The sequence below is a fragment of the Cucurbita maxima genome, unplaced genomic scaffold, assembly GCF_002738345.1.
Source record: "Cucurbita maxima cultivar Rimu unplaced genomic scaffold, Cmax_1.0 Cma_Scf00049, whole genome shotgun sequence".
NCBI lineage: Eukaryota > Viridiplantae > Streptophyta > Magnoliopsida > Cucurbitales > Cucurbitaceae > Cucurbita > Cucurbita maxima.
Window position 1 is genome coordinate 224651 of NW_019272065.1, and position 13695 is coordinate 238345.

Below are 13695 nucleotides of genomic sequence, written 5' to 3' on the forward strand. Positions count from 1 at the left end.
TCTCTAATATATGTAATTTGAAATAAATTATATAATAATAGATGAAAAAGTTAAGAATAGGGGTAATTTAATTAAAAAGGGAAATAGTTAGGGTATAAAAAGAAAGAAAAATAAATGTAATAATTATTAATAGGAAAAGTAACATTTATTATATTTATTTATTGCAATAAACCCACTGTTCATAAGCTGCCAAAGGTGGGGCCTCTTCTCTCCTAAATAATCAGAGGCAGTATCAGAAATTCTGAAGAGAAAGATACTATTTTACTCTCTCTCTGCCCTGCCGTTCTCTCTCCGCCCACCGCTCCGGACCACAACCTAGGTTTTTCTTACTGTTTAAGCGTTGATCTCTTTTGCATTCTTCATAATCCTCTCACCCACCTCCATTCCGCCGTTTTCGCTCACTGTCTCTCAGGTAAAATCTGTGTCTTATCTCATCTTCTTCTTCTTCCCCTTTCTTTTGCTCATTTTCCTGTTTGATTTCGTTTCCTCTGGAGCTCAATCTCCGCTTGGTGCTATCTCTTATTCGTTGAGTTAATTTGGTTGTTTTATTGATCTAGAATGTCGTTTCGAGTAGAATGATTTTACTATCGAATCTTAGATGTATCTGTAAATCGTCGAGATAGGATTTTCGTGGTTTCAAGTTTGAATGATAGCTTTGTGGTTTTTTTCGATCCAGTTGTTTCTGTAAGCGATTTATGTTTCGTTTTCTGTAGTTGTGATTGATTTCTCTCCTTGATGTTTTCTAAATCTTGTGGTTCTTGATCTTAGTGATTGTCTGGGCATGTGGTGTGTAGCAATAATAGATGCTAATCATGAAGTTTATAAACTTTCTTTATCTCTCTTCTCTTTATGTTTCCTTTGAGATTTATTATTCGTTGGTGTAGTTTGTTCTGTTTGAGTGTGTTTCTTCTTCTTCCAAATGTTGAGAGCGGATTGAGTTATCTTCAACCAATGGGATAACAATGGTAACTCCCAACATTGATATCTGTTTTCAAGATAATAGGGTTTATGAAATCATCATACTTGCAAATGTGTTGCTTATGAAAACGACATGAAAGATGACTATTAATTTGGAAACTATGCTGTTCCTTTCCAAATATGCCAACAGCAAATAAGAAAGTAAACATTGATGAGAGATATACATTTGGGTTAAGCTGTTGAGCTCTTAGCCTGTTTTAATGTATGGTGAATTAGCTTATATCTTGAAGTTTTCGTGACGATTTCGTATTCTGAGTGTTTCAGGTTATGGGGCGCGAAAGAGGGGATTGCCAATGTGCTAGTGATGCAAAGAATAGCACATGAGCGTGAGAGTTCGGTTTCTAGATTTTTAAATCATTTGTATGTAAATTGAAATGTCGGAAATGAATTAGCATTGTGGATCAATAAACTACACCATTGTTAAGATCTGTGGAGCTGCTATCTACGGGCTTTGGTATTGAGAGCAAAGGTAGTAATGGGATCTAATACATGTGAAATTGTTGAAGCAAGGGAAGAAATTAAGGCTGTTCAAAGTAAGGTAGAATCTCGTCATTCGGATTTTGTATCTCACCGAGATCGGAAACTTTCTGCATTGAAAATTGGATTCAAGGGATTTTTAGAGGATGATATCAATCAGCTTTTTGAGTCGATTAGTATTAAAAATGCATCCAAGAGCTTAGGTCATTCACAAGTAGATGTAAATGCGCTGAGAAAAAGTACGCTAAAGAAGCCAATAAGTGTTGGCATGCCTTGCTCGCCAGGTATTGGTACTTCTGATTCTGGTAGTTTGAAGCAGGCACTCAGGGAACTATGCCTTTCAAAGGCGTCTGAGATGGCTGCTATGAAAAGATCATCAAAACCAGCTACCTTGTCAAGACTCTCGGAAGCTGGCCGGATCAAGACATTGTACAATTCAGTTATGGTTGAAGCCACTGAGTCAGGCTCTTCTTCAGATAACAGTAAGGGGGGGCGTGTGGTTGAAATATCCCTGGTTCCAGAGGGCAAAAAAAAGAACGTTGAGCAGAGACTTGAGAATGTCCAAGCATCTGCTGTTAAATCACCAGCTGAAAGTTCTCATTCTTCTCCTCAGTTCACGGTTACGAAAACACAAAGTTCTATGGAGGTTGGTACTCTCGAACAAAACGTCAATACCACTCTGTCAAGGAAAGTTGGACCTCAAACATTAAAGGCAGAGCTGGAGAAGGAAGAGGAGTCCATTACCCCACCATCTGTATCTTCTTGTACGATTAAGAAGGTATTAGAGAAGGAGAAGAAGATTCTTGTCTCGAGCAGGGTAGGAAATAAAGTGTCATCATCCAAGGCTGGACGGAAAGGTCGGCTGCAAACTGCATCTTCATCTAAGTTGGTTAGTGGCAATAAGGTAAGCAAGTTATCTAGAAGTAATTCCCGTTCGATCAAACCAGTTATTCGGAACAAGGGGCTGGTTAAAAAGAAAGTCAAACAGGATTTGAGTTCTCCAACATGTAGTTCAAGCACATACAATGCAGTAAATGGCGATACGGATCCTAGTAAAAAGAAGTTGATATGTGAGAGGTGCCACTGCGCATTGAACAGTGCAGCTAAAGACTCGAAGAAGGGCTCTGCTTCCCAGTTTAGTGCTCTTGGTACTGATGTAAATATGGCTAGTTCAAAATCTGGTGCTAACAAATCAGGCATCACGGATGGCAAGGCTTCTGATGTTCGAGTAAAAAAAAATACAAGGGTACGAGATAAGGGTGAGTTTTCTCAAAGCTCAAAAAGTAGTCAAGGCGAGTACAGTAGCAGTACTACGAGTATTATAAGTGATGACTGCAATGGGCATGGATCGAGTAATGGTAACAGACCTCATATGTCGAAAGATGTAAGGTGGGAAGCCATACGTCACTCACAATTGCAGCATGGGGTTCTCAGCTTGAGGCATTTCAATCTCTTAAAGAAGCTTGGTTGTGGGGACATTGGAACGGTGTATCTTGCCGAGCTAACTGGTACTAATTGCCTATTTGCCATTAAGGTCATGGACAACGAGTTTCTAGCAAGACGGAAGAAAATGCCGAGAGCGCAAACCGAGAGAGAAATACTGAGAATGCTAGATCATCCATTCCTCCCAACACTTTATGTTCAATTTACTTCAGATAATCTATCATGTCTTGTCATGGAATATTGTCCTGGTGGAGATCTTCATGTTCTGCGGCAGAAGCAGCTAGGCCGAGTTTTTCCCGAGCCTGCAGCAAGGTAAAAGTTTTAGCTAGTTGTTTTCACCTTCTGCATCTTGTTTGCTCACGTTAAATAGATGCAAAAAGCACCGAACATCGCATGAAAAGTACGTAAAATCTGAGGCGCATGCTACTCATATATACTTGATCTATATTTTGTTAAGCACAAACATGCAATTTCAAGCCGATTTGATCAAATTGATATCTATACTCTCGATCCCTTCGAATGCCATATTTTATGACAATGTCAATAGCACAATCTTGGTAATGGCACACTCTCGATTCCCTCGAATGCCATAGTCTATTTATGATAACTTGTTGAATCTTGTATCTGGTTCGGCTCAAGCAGTCGTGCATTTCTTGTTGAACTCGTCCTAAAACTGCTTCGATACTGTTTTGCAGATTTTATGTTGCTGAGGTCCTCCTTGCATTGGAGTACTTGCACATGCTTGGAGTTATTTATCGAGATTTAAAACCCGAGAACATTCTTGTCAGAGAAGATGGTCACATAATGCTCACCGACTTCGACCTGTCGCTTAGGTGCACGGTCTGTCCAACACTCCTGAAGTCATCATCCTCCGACTCAGACTTGGCGAAGACATCAGGTCCATGTACAGATTCTAGTTGTGCTGAGCCTTTTTGCCTTGAACCATCATGCCAAGTCCCATGCTTCAGCCCAAGGTTCTTACCAGCTGCTTCCAAAACAAGGAAGTCCAAACCCGACCTCACAACTCAGTTCAGGTCATTGCCCCAGCTCGTTGCTGAACCCACCGATGCACGATCGAATTCCTTCGTTGGCACTCACGAGTATTTGGCACCGGAGATCATCAAAGGAGAGGGTCATGGCGCTGCAGTCGATTGGTGGACGTTTGGTGTTTTTCTCTATGAACTTCTATATGGTAGAACCCCTTTCAAGGGATCCAACAACGAAGAGACATTAGCCAATGTAGTACTGCAGAGCCTCAGTTTTCCCGACAGCCCGATCGTTAGTTTCCAAGCAAGGGATCTTATCCGAGGGCTGTTAGTGAAGGAGCCTGAAAGTCGATTCGGGACGGAAAAAGGAGCGGCCGAAATCAAACAGCACCCGTTCTTCGAGGGGCTAAACTGGGCGTTGATCCGTTGTGCAATTCCTCCAGAAGTCCCGGAGGTATGTGACATGGAAATTCCAAGCATGATTTCTCAACAAAACAAGTTCAGGTATTTGGAAAACAAGTCGACTGGAGAGCACTTGGAGTTCGAATTGTTCTAGCAAAAAGGAAAGCATCAACCATGGAAAGAGACAGTCGCCATGGCTGGTAAAGCCCTTTATTCCAACATCTTGTTCTTGCTGTAATTAATATCGGTAGCGTAATGTAAATGTGATCGAGAATATTGTATCAAGGCTTCACCATTTTCATGGCTTGGAAGGTCTCTGGAGTTGGATTTTATATATCAATTTGATACCAGAAAAATGATGAATTGCCTCGTCCTTTCAGCAAATGGGAGTAATGACCAATGGGGAATTTTCTTTTTGACCAAAAAATGATTGGCAACCTGATATAGAATAAGTGGGGCCTAACAATTACGTTGGTTTTGGATTTGGATGATAATTGTTAGTACTTCATTTACAAAATATTATCTAAAAAGTTTCCTTATTATTTTCTATTTTGTTAGAAACTTTCAAAACTTTCAAATGATGAGTACTTGTGACTTTTTTTTTCTTTCAAATTTAAAAGTGTTTTTTTTTTATAATTTATAATTATTTTTTTTAAAGTATACTATCTGTTTTTTAATTTTTTGGCAAGGGTATAAGGTATTTTTTAGGAGTATTTTTTTAGAGGTGGTATCAATGGTAAGATTATTTTTTAACTTTTTTTTTTTTAATTTTAAAAAATTTAAATATATTTTTGAAGTTTTTAAAAAAGTTTGAAGTATTTATAAATTTTTTACAAATTCAAGCAAAATGTAAAGTTAAAGAGGATGTTTTTGAAAGAAATATTAACCATTTTATAACAGATGTTTTTTTTTTAAAAAAAAGTTCAATGGTATATATTTTTAATTTTAATTTTAATTTTAATTTTTTTTTTTTTTTTTTTGTTGAAGTTTAAAGGGTATTTTGAAGAGAATTTCAAAATTCTCTCTGTTTTTCTCTCTACCTCAGGCTCAGATTCCTCTCGTTTGCATTTCTCTCGCCTCCGCTCCGCTCCGATTCGCGGTTTGTCCCTTTCCTCTCTGACGGTCTCAATATCTTGCCGTCCGGAGTCTTCAATCACCCACCGGGCAAGGATATTTCCCAGGTAACTCCCCCTTTCTTTCTCTGTTTGGTCAGCCCCTTTGTCTTCGGGTTTTTGGATTTCTGGGGTTTGTGTATCGATATGTGTAGGAGCAGTATATCTATCGATAGAAGTAAAACGAAAAGGAGAGTCCGATTGAAGTATAAGCTGGACATCATACTGTCTTGTAAATACATGGCAGTCCGATTAAACGTTCTTAGTGAATTTGTTTTTCTATACTCAATTAGCTTCCGTGCCTGTCTTATTGTTTGGAAGAATTTTTACTTGATTATCGTCTTTTGTTGACAAATTTGCAGCAAAAATGCCCAAGATTAAGACAAACCGTGTCAAGTATCCGGAGGGATGGGAGCTAATTGAACCAACTCTCAGAGAATTGCAAGCTAAGATGAGAGAAGGTCTCTCTATCTTTCATTACCATGTGTTTGTTAATATTTTCGTTGTTCTTCATTAGGGTTTATGAATCTAATGCTGGTTTACTCTTTTGATGATTGCAGCTGAGAATGATCCACATGATGGTAAGAGAAAATGTGAGACATTGTGGCCTATATTCAAAATAGCGCATCAGAAAAGCCGCTATATCTTTGATCTCTATCATCGAAGGAAGGAGATATCCAAAGAATTGTTTGAATTCTGTTTGGACCAAGGCTATGCTGATCGTAACTTAATTGCAAAATGGAAGAAGGTTTGTTTTTTGCCTCTCTCATGTTTTCTGTAAAATGTTTAACAGCTTGACATGGTATGAATCTTGTTCATTTGCTTGAGAGTTAGTGTCTACGTAGGCCAAGTGTTTGAAGTTACGTCTAGGGATGAAATGAAATTTGTTGGTTGGTTTATTAAAAGGAAGTCGCATCTAGGGACTTATACAGAATATTCTGACAGCTTGGTGGTTTTAGATAAGTTGTATGAAGTAACCAAATAACACTCGAGCCGTATTTTTTGGGAAGAAGTGTTGTAAGTTAGATCAGTATCTTTTAAAGTATAAGATGCATTGTGGTGCATATAGTCTTCTAGAATGTAAGACAACATAGTATTGTTGTATGGGATGCTCGAAGTTGAAGAAATGGGGTTTAAGTGAGATCCCACGTCGGTTGGAGAGGGGAATGAAACATTCTTTATAAAAGTGTGGAAATTTCTCCCTAGCAAACGTGTTTAAAAATTGCGAGGTTGACGGTGATACGTAACGGGCCGAAGCGGACAATTCTGCTAGTGGTGGGTTTGAGCTGTTACGAATGGTATCAGAGCTAGGCACCGAGTAGTGTGCCAGCAAGGATGTTGAACCCCGAAGGGGGAGGGTGGATTGTGAGATTCCATATCGATTGGAGAGGGGAATGAATGCCAGAGAGGATGGTGAGCCCTGAAAGGGGGTGAATTGTGAGATCTCACATCGGTTGGAGGGGTACGAAACATTCTTTATAAGGGTGTGGAAACCTTTCTCTAGCAGACGCGTTTTAAAATTGTGAGGTTGATTGTGATATGTAATAGGCCGAAGCGGATAACTATCTGCTAGCGATAGGCTCAGGTTAAGAAACCTTTTTGGGGAAATAGGCATCCTATCCAAAAATTTGAAAACCCGGGGTCTTTTCCCCATTAATTGAGAAAAATAGAGGGCAGTACACGGTACAAGAAAAAGCAAGGCACACAGCACTGCACCTAGGTGCCTTTTTCAAAAGAATGGTTGGGATGAGCGTAACATACTTAACAGTTTATATGATTTTGAATCGATCGGTGTCAGTAGTAGTCTCATATCAAGTACTTGCAGTGATGTACTTTACCTTTCTCAAATCTTCGAACACAAGGGACGGTTCATATATGTAAGCCTTGATGAAGTGTACTGTTGTCATCTTGGTCCTCTTTCTTTTCTTGGAACTACTCAAACCTAGTTTGGTTCTGTTGTGCAGCCTGGTTATGAACGTTTGTGTTGTCTAAGATGCATACAACCTCGAGATCATAATTTTGCGACGACGTGCGTGTGCCGGGTTCCCAAGCACCTAAGGGAGGAGAAGGTTATCGAGTGTGTGCATTGCGGTTGCAGGGGCTGTGCGAGTGGCGATTGAGTTCTTCTCCTCTTAGTTTGTCTCTCTGATTATAACAACTACACACGCTTTGACACTGTTTATACACTAGAGTTGTACTAATTTGAACATTTGCACTATGTAATTGCTCCGTTCATACTCATTAGTCATTGGGTTGCCATTATCTTGGGAAGTTTGTTCATGAAAAGGTTGATTTTCCCAAAACGCACGTAGTGTACTTCTGATAATTTTTTTAAAAATGAAGCATTAATCTATATTTATTTATTTTTTAATGGTATTTACATGGGTGGTAATCTAGTTGATATTGATTGCTTTGACTCATTATGTACTGTCATCATCTTCACTAGGAGAGATTTTACAGTCTTATAAAGAATGTTTCGTTTTTCTCTCCCGTCGATGTGTGATCTCACAATCCATTTCTTTTGGGATCTAGCATTTTCGTTGGCATTGGTTCTCATGCTCAATTAAGGATATTGTCTAGTTCCCTTCTCGGTTAAGATATTGTCTGGTTCTCTTTTCGATTAGATTAGTGATGATAGGATAACTTGAGAAGTTCTTTTTGAAATACGAAGACAGTAAAATATAAATATAAGAAATGCATTTTCAACGATCCCAACATGCCAACATGTGCCAACTTTATGTGACGTCATTTTAAGTTAACTCATGACGGAGACAAATCCGAGAAAAAGTATAAAAGGAAAAACAAAAACTATGACATCAAAATTACCAAAATTGTAACTTTTGTGACGTTAGTTAACATCAGGAGCAGTGTATTGATTGTAATATGACATAAATATGGTCCTGAAATGAAATAGAATAGCAACAAAAAAAAAAAAAAAAAAAAAAAAAAAAAAAAAAAAAAAAAAAAAAAAAGGGGTAGAAAGGCATAGGGAAAAGCCTTATATTGTGTTGGGTGATTCAAAATGGAAGTAAAGAGAGTGACAAAAACAAGACAAAGAATCAGACAGAATCCGAGGAATTTTTATGCTTTTTTACTCAGCTTTGACCATGTTTGAGCCCACCTCTCTCTCTCTCTCTCTCTCTCTCATTTTACACTCCCACTTCAACTTCAGTACTCTTTGCATGGTTTTGAGTGGAATTTAATTTGTTGCCTTTTTCTTTTTTTGGTCAATTTTCTTATAATTTCATAATCATTCATTTCTCTCCTTCTTTTCACCTCATACTTCATAAATCTTCTAATAAACTTCTAACAGATCATCATCAATAATGGGTAAACCTTCCAATTTTGAAATTTAAAAAACGAAAGTTTAGTACGAGTATTTTTTCAAAACNGCCAACGACTAAGCACATGAAGTTGACTTCCAACATTCATAGGATAAGATTTAATATGAACCATTTAAAAATAAATATATTAAAATAGATGTTCGAATTTTTTATTTTTATTGTGTCATGATCATGTTTGTGGGACGTTTTTACATTTAAATGCGAGTGATTCTAATAATAGAATGATCACGAAAAAATTCAAAAAAGTTAAAAGTTATCACTCATATGAACAACGTAAACGTTCGTTCTCAGTAGCTCAATTCTATAAATTCAGAGTTATTTAAGGAATGAATTAAATGTTAATAGAAATTGGTAGCGTTTAATTTTTGGCCCCAAAAAGGCCGTTTTCGGGAGGTAATCCAAGGGTCAGAATTTGAAGATGGGGAAGAACCGATTATAAAAAGAACGAAAAGGAAAGAAAAATGAGCCCATGAAAGGAAAGGGAAGGGAGTTCATAGTTCATTCATACAACCAACAAAGAGACAAGAACGCTTCCTCTGAAAAAATCGAGAGAAGAAGTTGAAGATGCAGCAGGCGGAGCAAAATCCACAGCACCAGCAGCTTCAATTGATGTTACAGAATTCTGGAAATTTTAGTTTCAGTAGCAAAGACGATGAAGAGATGTCCAAATCGGCGCTTTCGGCTTTCAGGGAGAAGGAAGAGGAGATCGAGCGGATGAGGGCCGAAGTTCAGCAGAAACTTCAAGCTCGACTCGGCCGTGTCGAGGAAGAAAACAGGCGTTTGGCTTCCATTCGAGAGGTCTTCTCTTTCCTTACACATAAACCCTAACTAATTAACTCTTCGTTTTTCTTTTCTCTGTTTCATCTCTGCAATAACTGCTATCAGTTTCTAATTTCTTTCCGGAATTCTTTTCAATTTTGCGAAATTCAACATCTGACCTAGAAATTCTTCTACTGCTAGTTTGCGCTTTCCGAAATCGAATCGAAACCCCTAAGTTCAACCGCTAAATCGTACTTCCTTCTTTATTACCTTAAATTACAAGTAAACTAGTAGTTAGAATGGCTGGATAAAGAATTTAATAGCCTGAAGGGAATCATGAACAGGAACTTGAAGCAATAGCGGATCCAATGAGGAAAGAAATCGGACAGATTCGTAAGAGAATTGATGCAGTAAACAAGGAACTAAAACCACTAGGACAAACATGCCAAAAAAAAGTAATCCCCTTTTTTCTTCTTACAATCTTTCTCACAAGTTATTCCAAAGAGACAAACATTTTTGAAACCTTTTAAGATCTGGAATTGTTGTGTATAACAGGAGAAAGAATACAAAGATGCCCTTGATGCCTTCAATGAAAAGAACAGCGAGAAAGTACAATTAGTATCAAAACTAATGGAGGTTAGTCTCATAAATTCTGAAATTCTCTCTTCTGGGAACATTGAATTTAATATGAACACAGAGGTATTGTTTGTTGTGATTATGATGATATTAGATGGTTGGTGAAAGTGAAAGGCTGAGGCTGAGGAGGTTGGAAGAACTGAGTAAGCATGTGGATAACACTTCCTAATTTGATTCATCTGTTTGTAGCCCTTTGTGGTATGTGCCTTACTCTCTGTCTATGTCTGTATTATGGGTGTTTTACTTTAACCACTCTCTTATATTTTGATTTCATTTTGGTTTAGTTTACTTCACTTGAACGAACATTCATAACTTAGGGTAACCACTGTCTTATATGTATGTATTGCTTTTAACTAATACAAAGATATATTGTATTTAAACTTTTCATCATTTGCCATGCATTCTTTAGAAAACATACAGAATTTGATATACAAAGTATTCCATTTCTTGATTTATCCCTTTTGTTTTCGTTTTGGGTTGTTTGATGAGCTTGATTTATTATCAATTTGAGCATAGTTGAGTGGATTGGATCATACACAAATTACCATTTTAAAGGTAGATGATTTGGTTTCGAGCAAAGTAATGTAAAGCAGCTCATAGGGCCCTAATTCCCTAGAACAAGAAAAACAAAATGTTAGATTGGGGCAAGCCCTAGCAAGGGCTACACTCCAAATACTGGTGGATTGGGTCAAGCCCTAGTCTGTTCCTGCATATTTGTTAGCTACCATTTGTTCTTTGTTTTGTCTTTTGTTTTTTGTTTTATGATTTATGTTATTTTGAAGTAATATTTGTTATATTTTGAAATAATAGTGGAGTCTTAGAGTTATTTTAATAATTGATATTATATACTTTTTGCCCTCCAATATGCTTTCAAAATTGAAAGGACGGGGTTGACCTGACCTAGCCCAATTACACGAAGGAAATATATATATATATATATATATATATATATATATATATATATATATATATATATATATCTCAAGGCAAAGGGAGTAAGATTCAGATTACCTTGTTGATTAAATATCTCAAACATTTGTTTGAGATTCGAATCACTCCACAAGTAAGATTGATCATGTCGAACTTCAATGATTTTACCTGCAATCTAAACTACATAGAATTGCAAATAAACTTAGCCATTGGCTAAAGAAAAACACAAATGCTTCTTTTACTTCTCTTACAAATACAACATACATGACTTTATATATAAAACTACTAAAGGCATTCCAAGAGTTAGTAACATTCATATTTAATGGCCTTAATTAACATTTTGTAATTGTAACCTAAAATAAATTAAAAGTTATAAAATACATTAATGAAATACAATAACTCTAAATTGTAATACTTCATTCTTCTTTCATTGTGGCATGAATTAAAATATCTTTTGATAATTTTAACAATATTTTCTTCACATCTTCATTGAAGCATATTGCATGATTGATGTCTCTTAGTTCATATTATTCTCTACTTCTTCAAGAAGATTCGTCCTCGAATCTATTTGTACAATTTTGTTGCAAAAAATAAGTTATGGAAATACGAAAGATCTCATAACACTCTCACGAGTATACACCCAAGAAATTTTAGGTCACTCTTTTTACACTCAGTTACACAAATGAAGCTTGGTCGATTAAAAACTAAAAAGATAAAAATAAATAAAAATCAAATTGAGTAAAAAAAAAAAAGCAAAGAAAACATGTATTTGATCCTGAGCTTCAATGTATATATATATAGAACCGGAGTTACGAACAAGTCTAACCCACATTCTTCTTCCTCTATCTTAGGTCTAGCAAATTACTTTGATAGGTTGGACCAACGCAATTACTCCTCTTCATTTGTCTTCGACTCTTCATCCAGTTCCTTACTCGTTCTTTTTTGCACTCAACTCCCGTTCTTTCTTGCCCTCGACTCGTTACTCACCATTTTCTCATTTCGTTCTTTGTTACTCACCTCACTGAGACTTTTTGTTCTTCGTTACTCGCCTCACTGAGACTTTTCGTTCTTCTTCTTCCTCCCCTCGACATGCATTCCTACTTTTTATTTGCTTTAAATTATATTTGAAATAAGAGTTCAAATTTTCGATATCTTAATCGAGATTACGTGTTAGCAATAAAAAATTCCAATTGGGTAGGGTTACAATTCATTTATTTGAATCCTCAACCAAGAACTGTTCATTTTATTTTTTAAAGGCTTCTTTATGTTTTGTTATTAAAAAATAAATAAAGGAGAAAATATATTACTATGCTTTGCCACGACATGTCTGTTTTAATTAAAGTGGTTGTCAAAAGATTCTCTCTAGTGGATATTATGAGATGTGAACATAATCAGTTTTATAAAAAATTTAATATTAATAAACAAATTACAATTAGTTTTTTTTAATTATTATTATTATTATAAATAGATCACAATTAAGTCTAAATTTAACTTACTCAAAGTTAATACCTAACCTGCCTATTTTCTATGTAAAATATTATTAGAATAAAAATAACCGCTTTAATTTGTTACATATCATTATCTTCAACTTCGCGATTTTAAAACGCATCTATTAGGGAGAAGTTTATCCGTACTTATAAGAAATATTTAGTTCCCCTCTCTACTACGGTGAGATTTTACATTATTGTACTTGCTATTATAAGCAATAATACTTCGATCAAATTAAATTATGCTCGTTATTCCTATCGGGGTTTGTTCTAAGCCCTACAAAATAATATATATATATATAAGAAATGAAGAAGACAATGGGACAAGAACCGACAAAGCACCACAAGGTCCCATTACTTAGAAGCTCACAAACAACACAAGGCATCATCATTTTGTCCCAATACTTGAATGTTCATATAAATGCCATTTTTTTTTACCAAAAATTTGTGGGAAAATCCATTCCCCATATCCTATGATTTAGATTTGTGAGTGTTTTTGTGTCCTTTCTCTCTTAAATTTATATAATATATATGTATAAAAGAAGACCTAACTCTTCAAGAAAATGGCATATCACATGCCTTGGCATTACTTCTCCATTTTGCAACCCTCAATTATTATTTTCATTGTTTTTTCAAAAAATGAGTCAAATCAAACAAAAATCCATTCATTCCATTTATTTGATTCATTGAATATGACCCCCAACAAATGTAGATTAAAGAAATGCGTATTATATTTGATCAAATGGGGATTCTCCATCTCATTCTAGACAGGTTTCTATAGAGCCCTAGCCCTAGCCCTCCCGAATAAATAGATACCTGTTTGTACGTACGAAAGGTTGTTTTTGGAGAATTTTATTAAAAAATATGTGAGTGAGGATAAAATATGTAGAAAAGGCCCGTGTTAGTTTATGGAAATAGTCTTCACTTTTAAAAACAATAAATAAGTAATGAAAGATACGGTCAGCGTGACAGAGATAATGTTGTTGAAATAAAACAAAGGAGGATCCAAATACAACACTTTTATGTCTCTCTGATTAGCGTTGCAATTTAGAATCCTATGTAAAAGCGAAACACAGAAAAACACAAGGGGACAAAAGTCCAACCATTTCTGATAAAACGATGTCGTCTTCAATTTTACACG

At 36.1% G+C, this 13695-nt stretch overlaps 3 protein-coding genes across 4 annotated transcripts; all 3 read left to right on the plus strand.

Annotated features, from left to right (window-relative positions):
• Positions 1-265: 265 nt before the first annotated feature.
• LOC111471212 (serine/threonine-protein kinase D6PKL1) lies at positions 266-5467 on the plus strand. 2 transcript variants are annotated; one of them, XM_023116919.1, is made up of 4 exons: positions 266-412; positions 1243-3210; positions 3594-4486; positions 5332-5467. In XM_023116919.1, the coding sequence occupies exons 2-3, from the start codon at positions 1454-1456 to the stop codon at positions 4438-4440; spliced, it is 2604 nt and encodes an 867-aa protein (XP_022972687.1). In that variant the 5' UTR covers positions 266-412; positions 1243-1453; the 3' UTR covers positions 4441-4486; positions 5332-5467. The 2 variants fall into 2 exon arrangements, with proteins under 2 accessions (XP_022972687.1, XP_022972686.1); XM_023116918.1 differs by lacking the exon at positions 5332-5467 and having other exon boundaries at positions 3594-4655.
• LOC111471219 (protein BUD31 homolog 2) lies at positions 5336-7701 on the plus strand. The gene is made up of 4 exons (XM_023116925.1): positions 5336-5467; positions 5761-5859; positions 5959-6146; positions 7363-7701. Exons 2-4 carry the CDS (start codon positions 5766-5768, stop codon positions 7516-7518), a joined length of 438 nt encoding a protein of 145 aa, XP_022972693.1. The 5' UTR covers positions 5336-5467; positions 5761-5765; the 3' UTR covers positions 7519-7701.
• A 1482-nt stretch (positions 7702-9183) lies between these two features.
• Positions 9184-10527, plus strand: LOC111471218 (uncharacterized protein KIAA1211-like). The gene is made up of 4 exons (XM_023116924.1): positions 9184-9540; positions 9846-9956; positions 10057-10137; positions 10232-10527. Exons 1-4 carry the CDS (start codon positions 9307-9309, stop codon positions 10304-10306), a joined length of 501 nt encoding a protein of 166 aa, XP_022972692.1. The 5' UTR covers positions 9184-9306; the 3' UTR covers positions 10307-10527.
• The last annotated feature ends 3168 nt before the right edge of the window (positions 10528-13695 follow it).

Excerpts from the sequence above, each read along its gene's own strand:
- LOC111471212 (XM_023116919.1), top strand. The coding sequence starts at position 1,454 with ATGGGATCTAATACATGTGAAATTGTTGAAGCAAGGGAAGAAATTAAG. Across the intron at positions 3,211-3,593 it reads TTTCCCGAGCCTGCAGCAAG|ATTTTATGTTGCTGAGGTCC; the intron begins GTAAAAGTTTTA and ends ACTGTTTTGCAG.
- LOC111471219 (XM_023116925.1), top strand. The coding sequence starts at position 5,766 with ATGCCCAAGATTAAGACAAACCGTGTCAAGTATCCGGAGGGATGGGAG. Across the intron at positions 5,860-5,958 it reads GCAAGCTAAGATGAGAGAAG|CTGAGAATGATCCACATGAT; the intron begins GTCTCTCTATCT and ends TGATGATTGCAG. Across the intron at positions 6,147-7,362 it reads TAATTGCAAAATGGAAGAAG|CCTGGTTATGAACGTTTGTG; the intron begins GTTTGTTTTTTG and ends TCTGTTGTGCAG.
- LOC111471218 (XM_023116924.1), top strand. The coding sequence starts at position 9,307 with ATGCAGCAGGCGGAGCAAAATCCACAGCACCAGCAGCTTCAATTGATG. Across the intron at positions 9,541-9,845 it reads GTTTGGCTTCCATTCGAGAG|GAACTTGAAGCAATAGCGGA; the intron begins GTCTTCTCTTTC and ends AATCATGAACAG. Across the intron at positions 10,138-10,231 it reads TAGTATCAAAACTAATGGAG|ATGGTTGGTGAAAGTGAAAG; the intron begins GTTAGTCTCATA and ends TGATGATATTAG.